Genomic DNA, 26474 nt, shown 5'->3' with positions numbered 1-26474 from the left:
AACACTTTCGCGGCCACTGGGATGAGTCTAATTAATCTCAAGAGGACCGGGACATGTAAACAGACGTGGGGTTGTTTGTAGAGCTAAATCTATACTTTATAGTATTGCTATCTGTCCATTCTCATTGTGAATTGAGACCATAAACCGTCCCTTCAAAATGGCTTAAAGATTTTTTTTATAGCGCCGTGAATATAAGCATTATACCGGATTTGGTCTAGTATATTTCCTGGAAGCCGAGATAATGGCTAATAGCTAATAACGTTAAATCCAATGGCATTTCGGTTATAGATACGCTCCAGTTAAAACTCAAACTGCATATGATCGGCACGATCCTCACGCATGCATGCATGAAAGGGGGGGGGGGGCAGGGGACGTCGTTTCTGATTATTGATTAACAATAACCGCGTTAGCCTCATTAGCCTCATAGGCCCAACGCCTGGATGGCTATCAAAACAATCCCGATCAGGATGTACTTTACGTGAAAAAGATCTTACCGTGGTTTGGTGGGATCCCCCCCGAGCATTTCCCCGTTATCGATCGCCATCTGGTAGATCGATATGTCCATTGGCTGATGATAAATCCCCTTATTGCATGGTGAAATCTGCGATGCAAAACGTAATCCAAGCTACAGGCTGCAGATCCAGAATCGAGCTAACATAAAACTCCATTGAAAGTAAAAAGAAAAAAAAAAGAGTCCACCGTTCGGCTACAGGGAACACTGGATTATCGCGATAGCGCCCCTAAGAGGATCTGGCCGGTATTGCACCTTCTCGAATTCAAAGAGTAGGGTATATCTGCAGTGCCGCTCGGCGACCTTGAATAGGTTATTAAAATGGAATAAAAGCAATAACAACTTGCCACGGATTTATCCGTGCTTCTGTCCACAACGGGTGGAATCGAAACACGGATATATACGTTGTTCGTCCCCATTGTGTTAAGGGACTCTACTTACTCTGTGCAGTGTTTAAGAGACAGGGCTCCAGACTAACTTTTTACATTGGTTGCACCAGTGCGCCTAACCTTTTCATTTAGGTGCACCAGCACATAATTTAGGTGCCCCCAAAAATGTCCACTGCGCCTTTTGCCGCTGCAATAAAACATTTAAGCGTTACATTAGTAATTTCTTAAGATGTTATGTAAATTATTGTAAAAAATAACATTGTATTACAGTTAGCTCGCAAAGTCCAATCCTTCACCTTTTTATGTCTATTTTAACACATTCAGCTCAGCTCCAGTTAGAGCTGTCCCAAGCCTGTTTTTGGTATTCGAACATTCACCAGGGTTTTTCGAACGGATGTTCTAACCATCATTTTTAATCATGCAAACAATTTGCTCCTAAATAGGGAGGTGTAGTCTGACATCACTTTGGACCACCTGCGAGGTCCACCCGTATAGGGATTTATCTTTGGGAAAATGGATCATCGGCTATTGTAACAATTCTACCTCATGAACATTTGGAAAGCTTTCCATTTTTGCACAAAATGAGTTCCCTTCTATCACTAACATTATTTGTTAAGCATTCTTGGTTGAAATAAAATTCAGCGATTTTTCTTTTTACAATTAATTGCGAATATTTTCATGTTGAGCTATAGATTGTGGATGAATAAGCACAGAAAGGTACACCATGCAAATGTTGATGCTTTATTTGTTTTAAACGAGACGATTTAGAAATGGGCAATGGGCAAATACATTGTGTTTTCAAGATGATGGACCGGCCGGAAACAGCAATCATGTAACCACTACACCTCCCTATAGACCAGGAAGTAACCACTACACCTCTATAGACCAGGAAGTAACCACTACACCTCCATATAGACCAGGAAGTAACCACTACACCTCCCTATAGACCAGGACGTAACCACTACACCTCCCTATAGACCAGGAAGTAACAACTACACCTCCCTATACTAATAGTCTTTCGGGTATTTTATTTAGAAAAATAGCCACTTCCGCCCGCGCCTCAACCCAGCGTAAGCGTACTGTCGAGTCTTGACTAGCAACGTTTAAGCACATAGCGCACATTGCTGCGGTTGAGTAATAGATTATGTACCTACTTACTGGTCACGGAAGGCTTGAATAACGTAATCCATTTTGTGAATCCATTTGTTGAAACAGCTTTGTTGGCCGACGGCTCCTGCTATCTTAACGTTAGCTAAAGCTAAAGGGCTGCGGTCTAACGTTACATAGCTTAATTAACGTGTATAACATACCTGTGTAACGTTAAGCAGCTTGTGTTCCGCTGGGAAAGCATCACTGCATACACTTTGTTTAATCCAAACGTTTTTTTTAACGCACATGGCCACGGGAAAAAAAACGATACACACACACATACACACAGACAGACAGACCTGCTGGGAGCTGGGAGCACCAGTGCGACAAGGGAAAACATCCAGTCGAGATTTGGTCACAAAATGCAACCAAAACGGGCGCACCCTGGAGCCCTGAAAGACTATACTCGCTCTATGCAGTGTTTAAGGGACTTCACTCACTCTATGCAGTGTTTGGGGGAAGTACTGCTCTGGTAGAACTCGTCAGCATCGTAGAACTCATCCTCGCTGGAAGAGTAGGAGAAGTCTGGCACGGAGTGGGAGGGGAGAGGGATGTGGGTGGGGGAGGCGACACCACTACTAGGGCCCGATGGACCGCTCCCTGGCAGAGACAGAGAGGGAGAGAGGGTTAAAAAAGAGACTGTAGATGGGCACATGTGTCATGTACAGAGACAATTTATGCAACGCGGTGAAAGTGTACACAGCACTTCTTTAGTTATGCAGCGTATTAGCCATCTTGAAACAAAGTAAACAAGAGTGCACTGGCTTCTGAGTGCTCATCAGTCACTCACACCGTATTGTTAAGTTGTCTTTTACACAGAGGGTTCCTCTGCAATGCATACAGACAGTACTGACTTCCCAGCAGCTGGCCTGCCTGCACAGCACTTTATATACTGCTGCATCAGCAGATATGCAAAACAGGCAGGAACCCCAGCCTTCCATTCTTTTCCTGTCCATCTTGACTAGTAAACAAGAATATTATTATATTATATATTATACAAGTGATAAAAAAAAATACCGGGTGTACAAAAAAACTAGAGGAAGTTTGAATTGGCCCGTTAGCCCAGTGCTAAGATCAGATTGGCTTGGAGCGAGGCAACACTCACCTGTGCTGTTGGGTGTTGGGGTCTGCAGGCTGCCCATCACCGTGACGACAGGACCCACTGGTAATGTGGAGGGCCGCTGTTCTGATTTACACACCTGAGAACCGTCTAGAGGAGAGGAGAGGACAGGACAGGAGAGGAGGACAGGAGAGGAGAGGACAGGACACGAAAGGACAGGACAGGAGAGGAGAGGACAGGACACGAAAGGACAGGACAGGACAGGAGAGGAGAGGAAAGGACAGGAGGGATGTTAGAATTACAAGCAGGGCCTTTCCATCAAGCTAAATCATCAAAATGCCCCTTTAAAGCATTTTAGCGTGTCATGCACATGAGCCTGAAAATATTACCATGAACATCCAACAGGTGGGCCAGATAATGACTTTCTACATTCCATCATCATAGGAGGACCGCAATTAGACTGGCCTACATTGAGAGTAGATACATCTGCTGGGAGGGGCAAGATCTGAACACCAGGGGGTGCCGTTACTACATCTGTAACCTGCCTGGATTATCTTCTTTTTATTTATTTGGTCTTTTTCCCCCTCCATTTTCCTCCGATTTTCTCCCATCCCAATGTTAGTCGTATGCCAATTCCCAGTCCCTTCCTGGTCGCTGCGCTTTACCCCCCACAGTCAGATCATTTGGGAGAGTGGAGGCTACCACGTGCTTCCTCCGACACACGTCCAGCCAATCACCGCTTCTTTTCACCTGGCAGCGCGGATTCTCATTGAGAGGGCGTAGCGTGTGGGAGGACCACACTATCCCCCTCACGTCCAATCCGCGCTTAGCAGGCGCCCCGACCGAACTGTAGGAGTCGCTGTTTACAACGACCCGGACCCACCCCGCCAGCTTCTCCCACCCTCTGATACAGCCAATTGTATCAGTGCAGACGGCCAGCCAAGCTGGTGACAACCCCGGAGCTGTGAGCTGGATTCGAACAGGCGAACCAAGCTCACAGCTCCGGGGCTGGTGACGAACGCAATCTCCGCTCGACCACCTAACCGCCGCCTGGATTATCTTCTAATACAGTATTCTTTTTACAGTATACCAGAGAATGATGACCCCACACACACTTCTTTGTTCTTGGTGGAGCTCATCAGTGGACTTAGAGCTTCCCAGTACCTGTGGGTAGGGTGGTCTGTGTTGGCATGTTGGTGTTGACTACAATGTCGTCCAGAGGAGGCTGGTAGATCCCATCCACTGGGTTAATGGTGCTCTGAGGAGGACAACAGCAAAGACATGCTTACCTTCTTATTCAATATAAGTGCTCTGAGGAGGACAACAGCAAAGACATGCTTCTTATTCAATATACAGTAAGCGGTCAGAGGGCATAGCTGCTACCTGAATGGATGTAGAGAGACTAGATGTGCATTTGCTTGAATCAAGGTCTGCAATCATAAATCAAATCCGCACCTTCATATTCCATCTAAACAATAGGCAGTGTAATAGAATATGCACTATGTGGCCAGAGCCTGTCGGATCAATTATTTTTCACTCTACTTCCTGGCAAGAGTGGGATCACCAAATTCCATTAAATCAATCAATATGGACCTACGTAGCCTGTAATAATAACACTAGCATATCCTTACACACAGTAAAAACAGTGTGTCTGAACAACCTTCCATCCTACAGTGGCTAATTAACTGGTTGCAGAGCAAGTCTGGAGTACAGTATGTTTGTCTTTCTCTGTCTTAAGAGTTCCCTGCATAGCCACGCAGTCTAACTACTGTGGCTTGCTCTCATCAACTACTCTTAAACATCACACCCACACACACTAAAGGTGGGAGAAATAATGAAATATGCAATAATTGAACCTTTGCACTAAAGAACCATATAGGTCAGTTTTAGCATATTTTGGACAGCCCATGTATTTGCAGTTGTAAAATCAATGTGATACATCACCATAAAGTAATCAGTCTCCACAGACTTTAACTATGAATGAACACAATACTCTAGCAACATACCATCTTTATGAATAGGAACATTGTTCCTCTGAAAACGTCAAAAGGAGTTATATGGTTCTTCATCTGAGGATTTTAACCATGACGTGTAACGATACTTAAAGAGGTATTATGCAGTGAACTGGTGTAAAGAACAATATTAAAATGTGCAACTATTGAATAATATCCAAGAAATTATTTTGGATGCATTGAGAATTGTTCAATAATCGAATTGTAACCCTAATAAATCAAACCGTGAGGCAATTCCCACCCCTAATACAACCACACACACAGTTGCCCTGGCTTCATAAGGGCTACGTCTCTATTGACCCTAGTTCTTGAAATCAATTACATCATAGGTATCTTTGTACTAGAGTAGATCTGACTGCAATGGATGTATTTAACCTCAGGTCAGATGATGCAATATGCCATCATGCCCTCTTGACCTGTAATTGGCTGTTGTGTTTTTTTCCTCAGGTGTTTATGCTGTAATTTCAGACCAACAGGAGAAGCCTGTACCAGTAAGCAGGTAACAAGGAAAATACTGGATTCTCCGCTCAAGCCCTGCCACTGGGAACCGGGGAATAGGGTTATATTAAGGAAACTAGCCAGGGGGCAGTAGACCACCACAGTCCCAGGGTGCACCGCGATCAGCATGCTGCGAGACGGATGACGATTATGACCAGAGAGGGAGGCGAGAAGGGTGTGAAAATGATTTCCCTGCAGGTTGGAACACAAAACACTTTCCTACCGAGTGGCAGGACAGTTTCCTGCCACTGGATTTAAGCCCCAGCGAACTGAAATATGAGACGTCCAATAAAGAACATCTATTAGTAGCAGTTTGAAACAGGACTTTGGACTTCTCCCTTTGTCCAGGAAACTGTCACAACAGGGTCTTAAAAAGCACCAGGGAGCATTATGATCGGAAGAAGGCATGCAAGGCTGCTGTGGGATCTCAGCCCAGAGGAAGGTTTGGGAGGAGACCTCTGTTCATTTGCCCTCCTTCCTTATTTCCCCTCCCTCCCTCCAGGAAAGTAAGGCAATGGCTCCTAATTATAGACATTTACAGAAATCTCTCTCCGTCATGGTGGCACCACAGCTAGGAAGAGATAAAGAGATTGAGGGGGGGGGGGGGGGGTGGTGGTGGTGCTGTAGTCAGACAGAAGGAAGGGGTTAGAGCGACAGACAGACTGCTTCAAGACACGTTAAGGTCAGGATCAACACATTTATTTTACTGCAATGTTAATGCTACGGTTAAATGAGCAGCTGAAGAAAGCAGGAAGCCGGACCAGCACTCTCAGATTCAAAAGTTTTAATTGCCATTAAAACTTTTGAATCCGAGAGTGCTGGTCCGGCTTCCTGCTTTCTTCAACTTAATCTACGGGATTTCAGCACCCAGTGTCAGACTTTGTGAGCGCGGTCTAACTTGACTTTTAAATGAGAGCAGCGCAATAGAAGGTAATTCATAGCACACAAATTACTTTGGACACAACCGACTTCAGGTGTGTTTGATTTAAGCGGGTCTTGCATGATGATTATGCAGTTTCAAGGCAACTCCCATGGCTCCACTGTGGCTGACACGCTAAAATCAAGCACAACCTCAGCATTTTAAGTCCCATCAACCACGGTCTCTCTACACCATTATGTACCACACTGTACTGTACACCGTATCAATCCAGACATTTGATACGAAACACAATCCAAACATTTAGTGATTCTAAAGCTGGCAAAAAGGTCTACATTAACGCGCATTACACATGCAGTTGTATGCAAGCGTACAGCTTATACACTGTCCCACTCCGCTAACACTACATTAATGCTAATGCCGGGGCGATTAGGCTTGTGGTTAAGAGCAGTGGCCCTGACCCTGTGGCAGTCCTGCTTTCCAGCGTTAGATGTCAGTAAACAGATTCCTGGACGGCCTGACATCTATTAATCCTTGATGGTTCAATAAGCAGCACAGGGTGCACGGACAAATCAATGGCAAACTAGTTGACTGTAATTAACGGGGGGAGGGGTATGTACGCCATAACACCATCTCTTTCACATGCCTGCATGCATGTACACACACGTAGATATAGATGATACATAATGATACACTATTTTATTTCTATGGTACACACTAGGGCTGACCCCTATTAGTCGATTAGTCGACTAATCGGTAGAAAGGAGCCGTAGTCAACTGCCAACCTCTTAGTCGAATACAAAAAATAATAAAATAGTTATAATCTTTTTTTATCATTCTTTCCAAAAGAAAAGAGGCCTAGAAGCGTGGCTAACGCTAATGGCACACATACCAGAGGCTAACTGCCTACGAAAACAGGCACAGAGGCACTGAAAGAGGATTTCACCCATCTAATGAACACACTAGACTAGACAAATATCAAGATGTATCCATCAGTGGACCAATTGCATGCTTTTGCAGAGGACAAGAAGCCTTCAGTCGACTCGTTCAGACATTAAGCACCCCCACAGCCCAAATGGAATGATAAAAAAATATATATAATAATAATTATACTATATATATATATATTTTTTTTTTAAAGTCAACTAATAGTAGACTAACAGAAAATGTTGGCCAATCATAGTCGACTATCCAAATCCTTAGTCGGGACAGCCCTAGTACACACACGCACTGCTACACACACGTTCACTTATTTTTACACACCCAAATTAGGCGTATTAATGAAGGATAGAACAGTTTTGTAACATTTTAACACATTGTTAAAAGGTGAAAAGTAAGAAATATTTCATTAATAATAGGGAGGACAGTAGTAGCAACAGAGAGGGAGACCTAAGATGACATGCACGGAGAAGAAACATCACTATCTCCTTTTCTACCATGTAGTTCCATTAAGCGGAAAAGAAGGATAGAGTTTTTTGGGTTGATTTCAAGAGTTTTTTCGTCATGGACATAGAGACGTGGTTAAACTTACTATAAGTCCGTTTGCGTGTTGCTGTTCGTTACTTTGATCCTTAAAATTTTGAGAAGAAAACGTTAGGCTACTCGTATAGGTGGGTTCAACTGTTAATACATATTAGTGCTGACACAACTTGATTTTCTTAAAAAAAAGAAAAGGAAAATCAAATAACAACAACATCAGATCAGTTTGAAGAAGCAGGAAACTTAAAAAAAAAAAAAAAAAAAAGGCATTCTGAACTCACAAGCTCTCAGATGCCAACGGGATCCACCTCTCTTTGCATCTCGTAATAATATGGAACATAATGAAAATTCCGAAAATTGCCCCAAGTAGTAGTCCCTTCATCACATCGTAAAATCCATCACTTCTAGTGGAAAATGTACCCAAATTGCCCGTGTATTCAAATTCCGAAAGGTGCCGATTTGCAGGGTAGATTCCCAGCAGAAGATCAGATTGAACTCGCACTGAACTTTTCAGCGTGTGAGTTCTACCTTCTATTAAAATGTAGCCGTGTGTCAGGTGTTATCCGTGGGGAAAACGAGAGTTCTAACTAAATCAAATGTCTCACCTCACAACCAGAGAGAGAAAAAAAGCAGAACCTAAATAAATTGCACAACTTCCTCTGTTGGTTGTAACATGTGATGAAATGAATACGGAGCTACACCCTGATCCACAGACCCAGGTATAGAAGCTAGCTGCTGTAAGCAGGGACTACTGAGGAGCAGAATATAAAATACACAGTGATGTACAGTAGTCCCACAACAACAACAAAAATTACAGTGGAACACTGAGGTAAATAAACAATGCTTTGCTAATGTTCTGGTGTTTTTGTTTACCTTGGCAATTTGTAGCAATACAATACAGTGCTTGATGGACTCTACCATACTCTGAAAAGATAAAGAGCAGAGAGATTAGAATGCAAAACCGAAGCGCTGATCGACAAGGCTGGAATAGGCGTTTTTATGAGTGGTGACTTACACACGTGGTCTCCTTCAAATTTTCAATTTTCTGAAAAAAAAAAATGCAAAACTTCAAGATGATTTAAACTTCATGAACAGTCACTCTTCATACTTGTTCATACTTCACTGTTCATACTTTTTGCACATCACTGCTCAATTGCACAGCCCGGCTAAATATTCCATCCCACTGTATTGTTATTCTTATTCTAATTAGTGTATACTTGACCACATTGTGCACAATTGTACAGCCCTGGCCTATTTTATTTCATAATTCTATTCTATTGTACATCTATTTTAATCTAGTCTATATTCCATTTTATTCTACCTTAATTGTCTGTCCATTAATGTTGCACCAAATGACAAAATGAATCATGAAATAAATGAATCAGTTATCACGAGAAAACAGACTTTGTTATATCGAGATAACGAAACAATAAATTGTTATCACGAGAAAACAGACTTTGTTAAATCGAGATAACGAAATAATAAGTCGTTATCACAAAAAAATGACAATAAAATAATAAATAAAGACGCGGCCATTCTCGGCTTCCGTAGTAAATTACCTGCCTAGCGAAGTTTCATGGAGCATATCTTCAACCAATTTCAACATCAATGGCAGGGTGAAAAGTAGGCTGAGATACATAAACATACACTTTATACATCTATGAACACAACATGTGTTTAAGGCAGGGACATTGGACAATGGCGACAAGTTAAAATTAGACTGGTATGGTCCTTTAACGCATTGAAACCGGGAAACACATTTGTGTGTATAATATGCAGGCTATATAATGCATTTTTAGCAGCCGTTTTAGGTCTAAATGGGTTAATATGAATTGCTTTATTTAAATCTATTCAGAAGCCATATGTGTTTAAGGCAGGGACATTGGACAATCTCTGGTAATGGCGACAAGTTAAAATTAAGACTGGCATGGTCCTTTAACATAAATCTATTCAGAAGCCATACAAACAACCGATTGGCAACTGGCCTACAGCTGCTAGTGTTGTGGAAATCTACTGGGTACATTCCCCTGATGATGAGCGCTGATTAGTGACTCCACCAGGAGAAAGAAGTGACTCAAACCAAGACCAATCTTAGGGGGGAAGTGAATCACTGGGATGAAACAAAAGGCCACTGACTACACCAACAGAAACGAATGGCTGCCTCCAACAACACATATACTATGCTTGGGATAAGAAAGCAGCCTTAGGTGGAATGACATTTAGCAGAACGAGTTCCTCATCCGCAGACTCCACAATGAGATACAAGCTGGAAGTTACTCAAATTATGCAATATTTCTACCCATCAATCCATATAAATCATACATCCAAAGATTCAGTCTTATAGAGGTCGGATGATTATCATTAAAACAAAACCAAGACAGTGCTCTCACAACAAAACCAATTCCAAGTAGGGCTTTCACGATTCCTGCATTTTAGTAGTCATCAATTACCCCCGATTAATCACAGAGATAACATCATATTTTTTTTACCAAATAATGATCTTGAACTTGAAACTTGAAACCAGCAAAGGGTTAACTAATGTAGGTGGGACCAAGATGGGGGTAGGTGAAATAGCAGATGTTAGTCCCAATGTTAGTCGTTATGCCAATTCCCAATCCCCTTCCTGGTCGCTGTGCACTTACCCCCCACAGTCGGTCTGGGAGAGTGGAGGCTATCACGTGCTTCCTCCGACACACGTCCAGCCAATCAACCGCTTCTTTTCACCTGGCAGCGCGGATTCTCATTGAGAGGGCGTAGCGTGTGTAAGGATCACACTATCCCACTCAAGTCCTATCCGCGCTTAGCAGGCGCCCCGACCGAACTGTAGGAGTCGCTGTTTACAATGACCCGGACCCACCCCACCGGCTTCCCACCCGCTGACACTGGCAATTGTGTCAGTATGGACAACCGACCAAGCTGGAGGTACCGCGGCAGCTGGATTCGATCCCACTGTCTCTGCGGTGGTAGGCAGACGCTTAGTCCGCTGCGCTACCCGGCCGCCTCTCTCTTTACATCATGATATTTTATTCTAGTCTAGCTGGTCTAGCTCTACTAATTGTCTTAGTCTTTCAGAGTGGATCCCTGGTCAGGTAGCCATTAGCTAGGGTTCTGTTGACAGCTAGAACAGAGGTACAGAGGAGCAAAGGGATCTGGGCTGGTGGCACTCACCCTGCGTGACTCATCCTCTTTGCAGTCCTTGATCTTCTCATCAAAGAGCTGGGAGATGGAGAACAAGGGAAGAGAGAGAGAGGGAGAACAAGGGAAGAGAGAGAGAGATAGAGAGGGAATATGAGATGTGGGTCCGAAGTGAATGATCAGAAGGAGGCACGGCTTGAGATAATGTGGTGCTAAGTAACAGGCTAGTCGTAACCTGGAGAGGTGTCGCAGAAGAAAATTACAAAAGATTCACAGAGCTTTTTTTTGACACTGATCATCAGTACAGCGTTGATATACAGGCAGCTGGTCTCGAAGTACTGCAAGTTGCAGCATTTGTAAATCTAGTACAGGTTTTAGGTTGAATGAAATTGCCCAAAGTATACTCATTTATATACACTAGGGGTGTAAAGGTACACGTATCCGTACCGAACAAGTTTCAGTGTGTACTGTACGGCTGTGTAGTGTACCGAACGAATACATCAGTATGTTACCCACTAACGACCGCCCACTGCTTTTTTCACAATCTAATATAATATATATATATATTTTTTTTTAACAAGTCGATTGTTAATTTCAATATAGAATATTCGTTGACAGCCCTACAAGTACAATTAGTTACTGAACACTACATCACCCCTGAGTGGAACATGGAAAGCCACTGTACCGAAAACCATACCGAACCTCGACTTCAAAACCGAGGTACATACCGTACCGTGGTTTTTGTGTACCGTTACACCCCTAATATACACCAATTTAAAGAATGCACATATATTATTCCTGTGCCCCAGGACTGTTCAGTATGTTGTTCCTGTGCCCCAGGACTGTTCAGTATGTTGTTCCTGTGCCCCAGGACTGTTCAGTATGTTGTTTAATTTTTATTTAACCTTTATTTAACCAGGAAAGTCACATTGAGATAAAACATTTAAAATGAGACCTGGCCAAGACAAGCTGCAGCAAGGGAATACAAAAGTTGCACATAATTACAACAAAAAAGAAATTACACAAATACACTCAACAACCAATATCAGAGCCAGAGGCAACCTAGCAGGGCAGGCAGCAACAATAGACTATTAGGGCAAATCAAAAACAACGACAGACCATTGATTCGACCTCTAGTCCTTTCATGAGGCATTTAAAAGCATCCAGTGTTACATAGAGTTGCAGGTCATTCTGTAACATGTTCCAAGCCGAGGGAGCAGAATAACTAAATGGTCTCTTTCCCATTTCAGTACGAACATTGGGAACGGACAATAGGAGCAAACTTTGAGAACGTAAAACCTCAATGAGCGGTGATGGACAGCATCAATAATCATACTCAGATGAATGGGGCTCCGGCTGTGAGATAATACAATGTTTGTGTGAGCTCTTACACCCAAATGAGATTCATATTCTAGATTTGTTAGAAGGTCTGAACCAGGATAGAGGCCTTGCACAGAATGTTTGTATAGTTTTTTTTTCTTACAACATGGCTGCCTATAAACATTGGTAACCACTTTCACAAGATGTGCCTAATTTCAGAAATGCCTATTTAATTCCTGTGCAGTGGTAGAGCAGGTACACTGGAATAGCGTGACAGCAGCTCACTAGCTAACAGTAATGTGTTCAGCAGCTCACTAGCTAACAGTAATGTGTTCAGCAGCTCACTAGCTAACAGTAATGTGTTCAGCAGCTCACCTTTAACTGGTCGATCAGAATCTGCAGGTAGGCGTCAGCTTCTGCTAGCTTCTTATCAAAGTCTTGGACACTGGGGACAAAACCTGTCTCTGCCTCCTGGACGTGGGGAAAAACAAAATGACAGGATGTTATTATTACACTACCCTTCAGACAGGATGTTAGTACACTACCCTTCAGACAGGATGTTAGTACACTACCCTTCAGACAGGATGTTAGTTCACTACCCTTCAGACATGATGTTAGTTCACTACCCTTCAGACAGGATGTTAGTACACTACCCTTCAGACAGGATGTTAGTTCACTACCCTTCAGACAGGATGTTAGTACACTACCCTTCAAACAGGATGTTAGTACACTATCCTTCAGACAGGATGTTAGTACACTACCCTTCAAACAGGATGTTAGTTCACTACCCTTCAGACAGGATGTTAGTTCACTATCCTTCAAACAGGATGTTAGTTCACTATCCTTCAGACAGGATGTTAGTTCACTATCCTTCAGACAGGATGTTAGTTCACTATCCTTCAAACAGGATGTTAGTTCACTATCCTTCAAACAGGATGTTAGTTCACTATCCTTCAGACAGGATGTTAGTTCATTACCCTTCAGACAGGATGTTAGTTCATTACCCTTCAGACAGGATGTTAGTTCACTATCCTTCAGACAGGATGTTAGTTCACTACCCTTCAAACAGGATGTTAATTCACTACCCTTCAAACAGGATGTTAATTCACTACCCTTCAAACAGGATGTTAGTTCACTATCCTTCAGACAGGATGTTAGTTCATTACCCTTCAGACAGGATGTTAGTTCATTACCCTTCAGACAGGATGTTAGTTCATTACCCTTCAGACAGGATGTTAGTTCACTATCCTTCAGACAGGATGTTAGTTCACTACCCTTCAGACAGGCTGTTAGTTCACTATCCTTCAGACAGGATGTTAATTCACTATCCTTCAAACAGGATGTTAGTACACTATCCTTCAAACAGGATGTTAGTACAGCAGGGCTCGACAGTGCGATCGTTTCACTTGCATTTGCGACTAAAAATAGATGTGTGCTAACTGGAAAATAATTTAGAAGCACATGTGCCAGTAAAGATTCCATTCTACTGGCACTGTTCAATGTTTTTCCGCTGCATATAGGTCAGTGGCTGCATTGAGCAAAAAAATAAATCTACTCAACTACCAAGACCTGTTGCTCGAACCTAACGTAATTTCACTGGTTATGTGGTTGCATCAACAAAGCATGTGAGAAGAAGCACTTGTTTACCTTTGCTGGACCATGGATAACAGAGGTTGGAGGCTAATCGCAGAAAACGCTTGAACGTTTAGCTGAGCTTCACAAAAGAAATACAGCAAAATGCAATATCTGCAACAAGAGTATTTCGTGCTCGACAAAGGATTTGCTTCACCCCTCAGTGTACCATGCTTGACGTGTTAGCGGTAGCAACATTGGCACTTACACTTTTTATAATTATAATATTGCTTGTGCTGCACAAGCACTAACGTAGCATGGGCGTGGAGAGAGGTCTGGCTATGTGACACTCGAGTGTAACAATATACTGACAGCTGACATTCATCTTTTATATTAAGAGGTATAATCATAGATACAGGTTCACAGCGCACCATACCACCTCCAGTTAATCCCCAGACATGCCCTAAGTATTAACCCTTTCACTGCTGCGCTACCAAACTGTTAACCCTTTCACTGCGACAATACATCACTGCCACACGACAGCCGGTTAACCCCTTCACTGCCACACGACAGAAGGTTAACCCCTTTACTAGGGCTGCAACGATTAGTCGACATAATGGACGATGTCGATCATAAAAACTCGTCGACGCAGAATTTTTGCGTTGATGCGTCGTATAAAAAAAGATTTTAATTTTAATTTTTTTATTACTTTTATTTTTTTCACTACCTATCTTTGTGAAAGTGGCTTCTCAGCTCTGGTCCAGCTGAAGACAAAGCAGAGGAACAGATTGGACATTGAGCATGACCTCAGAGTTGCTTTGTCTACCATCACCCCAGACTTTGAGACTCTTGTCAGGAGCAAACAACATCCCCAGTTATCCCATTAGTTCCCTGGGACAGAATGTTATTTCACTACCTTTCAGACAGAATGTTAGTTCACTACCCTTCAGACAGAATGTTATTTCACTACCTTTCAGACAGAATGTTATTTCACTACCTTTCAGACAGAATGTTAGTTCACTACCCCTTCAGACAGGACATTAGTTTGCTACCCTTCAGACAGGACATTAGTTTGCTACTCCTCAGACAGGATGTTAGTACAGTACCCTTCAGACAAGATGTTAGTACACTACTGTTCAGATGGAATGTTAACACAGTACCTTTCAGACAGCACATTAGTACAGCACTCTTTAGACAGGACTTTAGAACACTACCCTTCAGACATGCATTTACCAAAATAAAAAGGGTAACCAAGTCAGCAAAAATATCCAAATCTGATTAAAAATAACTAAGCAGCGTATTTTCACATTCAAAGTAAAATATAAAGACATTACCAACAATCCAGTTGAAGTATCTATATGACAAGTCAGAAATTGAGTTTCTACATGGACAACATACAAGAACCCGGTCTATTGGTCTGTCCCCTCCACACCAGTTAGGCTTTTAAACAGACAAAATGGCAGACAGAAACAGCAACTGTTTAGGAGAATCTTCCAGCGATGCACTGTACCAGGGGCTGATATGAATAGTCCAACAAGCATTGTTTAAAGGTTAGCCTACCTGCTCGGCCTGCCTGCCTGACTAGAGGTCAGCACATTTCAGGCTTCAGCTAAGTTGAATCAAGGAACCCATGGCTAAAAGAGAATTAAGCTGTTGACAGCAGACCTCAATGGGATCCGAGTGCGTTTTGTGTGTGTATGTGGAGTTAAGGATCTTTAATGCCCAGTGTTTACCAATTGCAGTAGGCCTATCTGAACCATATGCCACCCACACACACTTTCATTACATAATATCCATTAGATGGTAATTACGAGACTCCTGGCTGCAGAGATGTGACCTGTCCACATCAATCCGAGGTTGCATAAAGAACGCTGAACAATCCGATAAGCTGCAGGCTCAAAAATTAACCAGTGAAGTGAACAGAACCACACATGCACACTTACCACTTCCTCTGAAACTCTGAAAATGGCCTGGCCTATTTATGTGACGGACACCTGGCCTGTACTATTAACAATACAATCACAGCAATACATCAAGACACCAACACAGCTGGGTGTGCATGCAAGCTGGGACACCGGTGTGGCCATATCATAATATAGGTACTAGCATAGGTAGTTAGCTCTAAATAAAATTACAAATCACTCATACAGCCATGAGCCAAGCCCATGACTAGAAAACGAACTAAACTAAAACGTTAAGGCAGGGTGAGGAAGACCAAAGTGCACCTGTCTGATCATTCTAACCAGACAGATCTCGACTGGTTAGTAAATCATACAATCTCTTATCAGACCTGACTGAGTGTCCGCGCTGCCTTGGTTTTACAGCGTGGCAGAGTCCTGCGGTGTCTTGTGGAGGAGGGGACCCGTTTCCCTCCTGAAGGGGATCTCATAGGGATGTGAAGAAAAGCCATCAAAGGCCAAACACAACAAGCACTGGCCTCCAGCGAGATAGTCCTGGCTAAAGTTTAAACTGTAAAAAGCCCACTCTGGGTTTATAGAGCTCAAAGTCTGAATTACTTCACATAACAAACAAAATCAGACTCCAGAAACGTCCTTAACCCTTTCACTACCACACTACAGAAGGTTAACCCTTTACTATCACACTACAGACGGTTACCGTCAAAGATCAAAGGGGCAGTGTGATTCCATTGTCAAAAGGGAGTGCAATATACAGCTGGTGGGGTCACTGAAATGGCAGAGGTGAACATACAAAATACTGCAACGTTAGCGTCCTGTGTTTGTGTGCGTGTGTGTATATGGAGAAAGCTGCAACGGATCAAGTTTATATCAAACAAACCCCGGATCTTCCGGTGTCTCTCAATACGTAGGTAAGTTCAGCACAGTCCATATGAAGATGAGGGTGCAACATAATCTAAGAGATAAAAAAAATGCCAACTGTGCTACATTGTTCATTAGCCCACTTCCAGGCGGAGATATGCAGAGTCATTGTAATACAGCCCAGCTGGACCCAGATCAGTGTGAGGATGAGTCTCTCCCACAGGGATAGGCTTTCACACCGGTGTGAAACGGCATTGTTTGAACACCTGCGCGCTGAAAACACTTTCATATACGGCACGAAAGTGTTTCGCCTAATTGGATACAAGCAAGATTAGACTTTCGTTCGATGGCAACTTTGAAATGCTACACCAATGTTTTACTTCACCCTTCGACTCACACAACACTGCATGTATGGGCAAATGCATGCCATCTACAGGTGCTTGGAGGCTCGATGGTGCACGGTTTCCAAACCGCACTACAGAACTGGCTGTGGAAATCCAAAGAGGGTGAAGTGAACTGAAGACAAACTATAACTAAACATGGAGCCCCAATGGCAAGAGTGGAACAAAGCATGGACAACAACAAAGAGCATCGCAAATAAATAAATAAAAAAAAGTTCCATTCCAAGTTCCGTTCCATTATTATGAAGCAAACACTATTCGAGTCATGTCAACACATTATGACGGGAGGGGAAGTGTCTTTCCGTTTTGAGCAGATGAGCTTTGAAAACAGAGACAAGAACGAGGCGATGGGCCAAAAGTAAATCTCAACTTACTCACACAGTACTAAACTCCTTCACTGTTCCTGAAATACTCCAGCACAAATACTCACTTCTTCAAAGTTCCTGAAAAACACTCAACCCAAAAGAGATAGTGCCATGTCCGGCGTAGAGGGGGATTCTAAGCAGCTTGCCAAGTCTCCCACGCACCCGTTCACACGCCCACCACACAACACCCACCCCCCTCTCCTCCTCCTTTCTGTTTGTCTTTCCACGTAGTGTGACCCAGTTTATAAGTGCTGCCCCAGCGCACTGCAGCCGCTAGCGTCCCCCTGGTGTGACGCGGTGATGTGCGTGTGTGTGTTACTTACAGGACGCCTTGCCAGGATGGACATGCCTCGTTGACCCCTCGCTGTCTGCCTCAACAGGCCAAACCCCTGGACGTCTGACACAGGATCTGCTCTCCTTTATTCCTCTCCTCCCTCCCTACGGCGACAAAATCTCCTGCTCTCTGCCACTCCTGAACTTAAAGCTCTCGTCTCCTCCCACTCCTCCTCCCCCTCCTCCCCACAGAAGAAAATTACTCTTTATCCTCTCTCTCTCTCCCCCTCTCTCCAAGATATACACCATAAAAAGCCTCCAGACAGTTTAGCTAGCTGGCTAGCTCGTCTAGCTCCAGTATTTCCTTCAGCGGCAGCAGCATCAGCTGAGCGTTGGTATGAGGGCAGACAGAGCCCAGTTAATCCTGGACCCTCCCCTGGCAGGGAACACACACTTCCTCTCATGCAGGCAATAGGAAAAACACAAAGCAGCAGCCACAGTACTGGCTGGGACCAAAGCATCAACAGCTGCTGTGGTTGGCTGAGGCAGATGTCTGGCTGATAGAGTAAGCGCGGCTGCGATTGGCTACTTGTGCGTCATATGATGCTATGACAGCAGCATGCTGACATGGTGTGTGTGTGTGTGTGTGTGTTTTAAAGCAAGCAGGCACATGCAGCCTGCCTGTCAGCATGATTTGTTACAGAGAGGGAAGGTATGGCAAAGAGGGAAGGAGGGATAGAGCGTGCACGAGAGAGAGAGAGAGAGAGAGAGAGAGAGAGAGGAGAAAAGGGGGAAAAGAGGCAGATACAGGGAAAGGGGGATGAAGGGCGGGGCAGGAGAAGAGTTATAATAGACCAGTAAACCACAGAGAAACTAATGGACGGTTTCATCAGCAGACCCAAGTTAATTTCCTGTTGCAATGTTTGCTAAGGTAATATAACTGCCAGGAAATACACTTGGGTCCAAACTGTTTCCTAGTAACAGAATTCCCGTGAAACCATCTATAAGAGCAACAAGACCTGACAACAGCTGTGCTGCTTTCATTAACAACTCAACTCAACAGATAGAATAGAAAATCAATGAGAAACGAGCCACGACTGAATCTCCAACTCCCTATGGCAACACTCGTTCCCTAAAACTAATAACAAGTATCTCTTCTCTAAATCTAATAACACACTCATCATCATCCTCATCACTTCTTTACAGCCTTTCTACTGCAGTGGCCATAGAGTAGGTTACCACTACCAGGTATCAGATACATTTGATTTTTACTCAAATGACTCATTAACCCTCAACTGCCCTGCTGTTGACTAGTGGTGCTGATGAGATCAGATGCTTTACCACAGGGAGACGCAGGAAGTCACAGTGACAGAAGCAACACTGCGTACATAATTATAATAATATGTTGTATTATATTTCTCATATTGTATTGTCGTACGACTGGGGTGATCTTAAATTATATATAAAACACGAGAATGGGTCAATGACAATTAACTGGCCATGGTCCTTCAGAAGTAGGAGTGTGTGCAGTGTTTCCCATGAAAAAAAATTCAACAGCGGTGCTGTGCTGCGCGCACTCTGTCGGAATCCATATTTGTGCGTGCGCACGTGCCGCCGGAATCCATATTAGCGCACGCTGCCAGAGAAATAACTTAAAACTACCTTAGAATTGTTCAAGATAGGATGTTCATGGAGTCATGTGCGTGTGAATTTGCTAGGATGTTTTTGGTGTGTCCGCTGACACTAGAAGTGCTCTGGAGGCTGTGGTAGAACTGGATTCCCCCCCACCACCCCAAATTGTAATTAACCCCTCCCTGACAGAGCCCATTGTCCCCCAATATCCAAGTTATATCTACCTGTCTAACCTTCAACCCCACCCCCCTGTCACCACCCCAAGCCCCCCTCCACGGAGCAGAACAAACCACACAACTCACCATTCCAGACAAACCACCCCGAAACACATCACCCCCCCCTTCATGGACCCGAAACCCCCCCAGAACAGACCAACCACCCACCCTTCCAGTCCGACCACTCACAAGGGACACACCTCTCACTTCTCTTGTATATAATGTACCCAATATCATCGATCGGGAGCTCAGTTGGATACACCCGGCCAGTGTCCACCCTGAGTCATCCAGCTGTAACTTTGATTTACCTGAATCTACTTTTGGTGTATTAAACCCATGTTTGTTCAAGCCTACCTGACCGTCTACATTTGATTACTCCGGGAACATTTCTCCCACAAGGCCCAGGTAGCTGCATATTTATACACTGCAAAAAAAGAAATCTTATCAAGTGAAAATATCTTGTATTTGGTACAATAAGTCCAATATTGAGTAGAATTATCTTGAATTATCTTATTCCACAGATAATTTTGCTTATTTTTTTCTTGATTTGTCAATTTAATCTTGTTTTAAGAAAATGTTAATCTTGTTTAAATTGACCAAAATCAGAAAAAAGCTAAATTATCTGCCAGTGGGATAAGATAATTCAAGATAATTCTACTCAATATAGACATATTGTACCAAATACAAGATATTTTCACTTGATAAGATTTCTTTTTTTGCAGTGTAGTTGTAATCAAAGTAAATGTCAAGATTAATGACATGCCTCAACACTTGTACACTATTTGTATTGAACATAGATATAGATGATTTAATAGATAATATAAATACTAACATACTAACTGTCTAACATACACAAATCATAACACTACAACAGCACTTTACACCTAAGAAGTCTCAGTGGCATAGGCTACATTCTGCCTTAGAGCATTTCATTTTCCTGGGCTTTTGAAAGAAAAGCTCCAGGGCTCTTTGGTGGGGAATTCACTGGTAGGGGGCCCAATGCCCATTGAGGCTGAGACGCATACAAGCAGCCAGATGGTCTCCCTGCAGCCTTCTCCTCAGGTCAGTCTTTTACATTAAGCACCCCCCACAGCCCAAATGAAATGATTAAAAAAAAAAAATTTAAAGGAGATTTTTTTGAATAGTCTAGTTCATAGCAGCGGCGGTCCTAATTCAGCAGCGCCGCTGCTGAATGCATATAAGGGAAACACTGGTGTGTATCATGATACTGGAGTCCACGATATTGTATCGATATGTGATTTCCAGTATTGGGATATTTTCCAGGCTTTTAATTAAAAACCATACATATATAATGTCAGTATACTATCAACCTTGTAGCCGATAAAGATACATGGTCTGTCTGTTTAATTACTTATAATATTGCAATATATTCAATCACCCCTATATGATATCGCCAGATTCTTATTCAGAACCATGAAATTAGTCATGTTTGGAATGGCCTAATACAATTGACATAATGTGAGCTCACTAGGGCTGTCTTAAATACTTCGAAGCTTCGTTCGATGGGCATGGGATTCGAATATGAAAAAATAAAATAAAAAAAACATATATACCGGTATATATATATATGAATAATTTTTTCTTTTCTTTTGCAAAATCAACTCTCCCTCTCTTTGTTAATTACAACAAGCAATGCGGTTTGTTATTTAAGATGAGGTCGGACTCGGCACTGACAGATTTGTGTTCATTGTGCTGCTTTTATAAAGCCTCAAATGACGGCTTACAATATTTCATGAAAGCAAAAAAGTGTTTCGTTGTCTAAGATTTAAACTTTACAGCACTGACAAAGTTGAACAAAGTGCTGTACAAGTACCACAACATAATAATTGTTTTTGAAGCAGTTGAACAGTTTTGCACACATTAACACATTGAGTGCCAATGACGAGTTCTCGTCTTTTAATCGTTATTTCTTTTATTAGCGATATCCATACATTTTTCATCCATCCAGCCTGACGTTATCATTGTGAATGTGTCCGAGCTCGAAAAGGGCAAATACCGCCGTCTATCGTCTCCCGGATGGTAATGCACATCATTGGATTGGATTGGCTGGGGGTGTGCATCAGAAAAAAAGTCCGGTCCGGGGTTTTCCCTTCTCTGGCAGTGCAGTATCGTGTTACCAGATTGACTGAGGACCCTCAGAGCAGCGTCGATTATGTGTTTCGGACTATAACGTTGGATCAATATTTGGAATGGCGATCAGGAATTGGATTAATCTTTTTGCAAAACATCTGATGTGAGGTAAGGACTCTATTTTACTAGTATTAATCAGATGTTTTTTTCTCAGCGTGTCTGTGTGTGTGTGTGTGTGTATGACATTAGCGCTGACCAGGTCATGGATAATAGATTTTTCAGCCCGCTTCTCTAGTAAGTACACATAAGTACACATATACTATCGATAATCTAGCGTTTATTTGAAAACTATTCATAAATCAGCCGAAAAATTACAATGTGTTTTGTGTATTCCACTAAAGAGCTATTATCGCGGAATTCCTCTGGAATTACTAGAACTCTCCAAAACTATACTCGTATTCAAAACTAGGGATGCCCCGATCGATCGGCCAGCGATCGGTATCGGCCGATATTCAATATAAATATGAGATCGGTGAATTCCGATAATGCTTTATTTTCGCAGATTGTGAAAACCGATCGAAAAACATGATCCAATTCTTAGCGGAGATCTCAATCGCTGACTTCTCTCTCAAGCACAGAGCTGCAGCGCACGGCCCCTCCCCCTCCTCCCCTGCCCCTCCCTTACCCGTGTCAACACAGAGGCTCCTATTGCCTCCGGCAATAGTCTGCTCTAGTGCATGAGACCTCCGTGAGCTAACGTTAGCTACCTAGCTAACGTTACTGTTTAAACTAAATGACCCAGTCAACTATTCACTTTTAGTTTAATACATGATGCATTGTCTAACGTTATCTAGCTGGCTAGCTACTGATAGCTGCCGATATCAACAAATGCTCCAGCAATAGTCGAGTGCATGATACCTCCGTTAGCTTGGTAGCCAACGTTAGCTCACGTTAGCTCTATATGAAATGTCATGGATAATAGATTGATGGATAATAGATTTTTCAGCCCGCTTCTCTAGTAAGTACACATAAGTACACATATACTATCGATAATCTAGCGTTTATTTGAAAACTATTCATAAATCAGCCGAAAAATGACAACGTGTTTTGTGTATTCCACTAAAGATCTATTATCGCGGAATTTCTCTGGAATTACTAGAACTCTCCAAAACTATACTCGTATTCAAAACTAGGGATGCCCCGATCGAACGGCCAGCGATCGGTATCAGCCGATATTCAGTATAAATATGAGATTGGTGAATTCCGATAATGCTTTATTTTCGCCGATCGTGAAAACCGATCGAAAAACATGATCCAATTCTTAGCGGAGATCTCACTCGCTGACTTCTCTCTCAAGCACACAGAGCTGCAGCGCACGGCCCCTCCCCCTCCTCCCCTGCCCCTCCCCGTGTCAACAGAGGCTCCTATTGCCTCCGGCAATAGTCTGCTCTAGTGCATGAGACCTCCGTGAGCTAACGTTAGCTACCTAGCTAACGTTACTGTTTAAACTAAATGACCCAGTCAACTATTCACTTCTAGTTTAATACATGATGCATTGTCTAATGTTATCTAGCTGGCTAGCTACTGATAGCTGCTGATATCAACAAATGCTCCAGCAATAGTCGAGTGCATGATACCTCCGTTAGCTCGGTAGCCAACGTTAGCTCACGTTAGCTCTATATGAAATGTCCCAGTAAACTAAATAGTTCACTGAGGCATTGTCTTAGCATTATCTAGCCGGCTAGCAGTAGCTACAGATAGCTCCTGATATCAATGTCTTATAACATTGATTCGATGCATATTCAAGCCCCTGGCTTGCATCGCATGAGGGCATGCTGAATGTGATTTGACCAAAGCAGAGTATACAAATAGGGTCCAGCTGCAGCGCCGGAGAATCCTGGCTGTAGCTGGAGGCTACTCGAGTACACACAGCCAGTGGAGCTGTTTGCAGATAGCGAGCATTTTGACTTGTTGCGTGGTGGCGATGTCTCGCAGATAATACAACTACAAGTATGATTATATAATATATATATTTTATAAAAAAAGAAAATAATAATATATAAATGATTTTTTTTTATATAAAACCAAAAACGATCTGTATCGGTGATCGGTATCAAAAAACGTGATCGGGGCATCCCTATTCAAAACGGTATAAAACGGAAATGTACCAATGAAAAAACAATCAGTTTCGTACATGTTGACTGCAAGCAAGTCATTGATAAGCGAGGGGTGTTTTAGACCCATAGCCATAATTTAAGATATAGTTTAAGCCTTCGCAAATTTCCCCGACCTCCCATTGACTTCAGTGCTGGCACTCTAGCCCATATATGGTCAAAGGGGCGTGGCACTCAATGTGTTAAATTAGTCTGACAGTAATTGCGTTAATGAGTTTGAATATGTCCTCCAGTGATGATGTCATTGGAAGGCACTGAATCCTTGTGTTGTGTTAATTACAGCTCAATGAAATTATGGACATGAAAAATAGCAATCCCTATTGCTACTTTTTCATCTACATGATTTAATTTAGCTGTAATTAACACAACACAAGGGTACAGTGTCCTCCGATGACATCACCGGAGGACACAGTCAAACTCATTAAATATCAATACTAAAACGAAGTGAATGTGTGCAAAACGGTTTGGAGTCGTGCAATATGAGAGATATTGGGTGCAAATTAAATCAGCATTGCTGCGAGTTAAAAAGTCGACTCAATAACAAAAACATTTTAGAAATGTGTAAAATGTGTAAAATTGTAGGCCTGACTTTATTGTGGGCTCAATAGAGACATACAAACATACTGTTCTGACAGCACAATATTGATTGAAAATGCTACTTTTTATTATAAAACAAAGCGCGGGCCATGGTTTGGTCAACAAAGAAAAGGAATGATGGAATAACAACAGCTTGCCGCTGGTAGCGCAAGGTTTATGAAGTAGGACACCATGACTGATACTCATGTCCAAACGGAATATAACTGATATTTTGAGCTGAGAGCTTTGACATTTTTCCTTTATCCTATTTTCATACTAGTGCTCGTTTCCTTATGCTTTCTCTTTTGTTGTTGTTCTTAGCTCTATTCTATTTAAATCTTTGAAAAATTTTCTTATGTACCCCAGTTGCTATTGCATGTACATATGTGTTTTATTACACATATATGTACATACATACCAACTATTTTGCCTGTTTTATTCTCCACCCATCGATCACCCATAGTAACACTCCTATCACCGACATCCAAGAAGGGGGATCCCCCCTTGAATGGCCCTTCTAAGGTTTCTCTCCTCCACATTGCCTCTGGTGCTTTTTTCCTAATGCTTGGTTTTTAGTGAGTTTTTCCTTACCTTCGCTGGGGTATGTCTGGGTATGTGTTGCATTTATTTATTTTACATTTATTTTGGATTTCATGGTGGGTTTTTTGTTCTTGATTTATTGTGATGTTTCTTCTTGACTTGTTTAAAGAAAACGTGTCCGGCCCGGGCGGCTACGTGGCGTAGTGGGCAAGGCGCTCGCCACGAATGACGGAGACGCTGGGCTTGCCTGTTCGAGCCCAGCGCTCCACATTGCTTTCAGTTTAGCTGGCCGTCTGTACTAATACACATTGGCCGTATTAGGGGGTGGGAAACTGATGGGTGGGGATCGGGCGTTGTGGACAGCGACTCATACAGGTCGGTTGGTGCGCCTGCGCAGTAGAATCAGGAAGTGTCGGGGGCAGCGTGAGCCTCCCACGCGTTACTCCTCGCCACTGAGAGATCGAGCTGCGCAGGTGAAAAGATGCGACTGCTGTTACCTCAAGTACCGGAGGGGACTTGTGCTATGTATGACTTAGTCCACATTGCAGCCGGCTTGTGGGAGGCAAGAAACAGCGTTCGTGACAGGGGAGGGTTGAATTGGATGATACGAAATTGGGATGGGAGAAAATATAGAAAATGGGAGAAAAAGTGGATCAAAAAATAGAAAACGTGTCCGGCCCATGGGGACATTAACTTGTGATTTCAGGCTTTACAAATAACTCTCACTCAACAAGACCTTCTGATGGCAGGTGGTTATAAGAAGTTTTATAAAATATATAGAAGAAATACTAAGAAAATAATCATTGCAGCTTTAATTTAATTAATTTGCAGTAATCTCAACTATTGGTGCAGTTTTTTCTAGCTGGCATTCAAAAATACATTCAAATTTGAGTCATGTGAAAGCCTATTAGAGTCTATAGAGTGGCCACTCACTTGGGGTCCCTTAAAGACAACATACGTCCCCACCTGAGAAACCTGGGTGTTGTCTTCGACCAGGCCATGAACCTAGACAAACATGTCAAAACACTCACACGCACCTGCTTTTTTCACCTCAGAAATATTGCAAAACTACGCACCATCATATCTCACTCTGAACTAGAACTGTCCGTGCATGCTTTTATTTCCTCTAGACTTACTGCAACTTTTCACCCGTCTCACCAAATCATCCACAGACAAATTACAAATGGTCCAAAATTCTGCAGCCAGGCTACTCACAAGGTCAAAAATATATAAAAATGTATCCCTGCACTGGCTCCCGGTACACTATAGAATTCACTTCAAAGTCCTCACTTTTACTTTCAGAGCACTCCACGGTCAGGCCCCTATCTACATCACTGAACTCATCCATCCCTACCAGTGTTAATTTTGTCAACGAAAATTAGGACGAAAGATGTTTTTTTTCATGACGACAACGAGACGTGACGTCAC

General features: G+C 42.7%; 1 protein-coding gene across 3 annotated transcripts in view; it reads right to left on the bottom strand.

Moving 5' to 3' along the window:
- osbpl9 (oxysterol binding protein-like 9) overlaps positions 1–26474 on the bottom strand; it is a 117203-nt gene that overhangs the window by 24243 nt on the left and 66486 nt on the right. Inside the window, exons 1-9 of one of the 3 annotated variants that reach the window (XM_084308750.1) lie at positions 17869–18018; positions 12806–12901; positions 11144–11191; positions 8991–9020; positions 8849–8899; positions 8028–8066; positions 4274–4367; positions 3155–3259; positions 2490–2649 (exon numbers count right to left, since the gene is read on the bottom strand). In XM_084308750.1, coding sequence (XP_084164876.1) covers positions 2490–2649; positions 3155–3259; positions 4274–4367; positions 8028–8066; positions 8849–8899; positions 8991–9020; positions 11144–11191; positions 12806–12901; positions 17869–17892 — 647 coding nt within the window. In that variant the 5' untranslated portion in view covers positions 17893–18018. Of the gene's footprint in view, positions 1–2489; positions 2650–3154; positions 3260–4273; positions 4368–8027; positions 8067–8848; positions 8900–8990; positions 9021–11143; positions 11192–12805; positions 12902–17868; positions 18019–26474 lie in introns of those variants that run through there. The other 2 variants (XM_084308748.1, XM_084308749.1) reach the window with 2 other exon arrangements.

Source organism: Notolepis coatsorum, assembly GCF_963971535.1.
Source record: "Notolepis coatsorum genome assembly, chromosome: 2".
Lineage (NCBI taxonomy): Eukaryota > Metazoa > Chordata > Actinopteri > Aulopiformes > Paralepididae > Notolepis > Notolepis coatsorum.
This window is presented reverse-complemented; position numbering and strand designations above follow the sequence as displayed.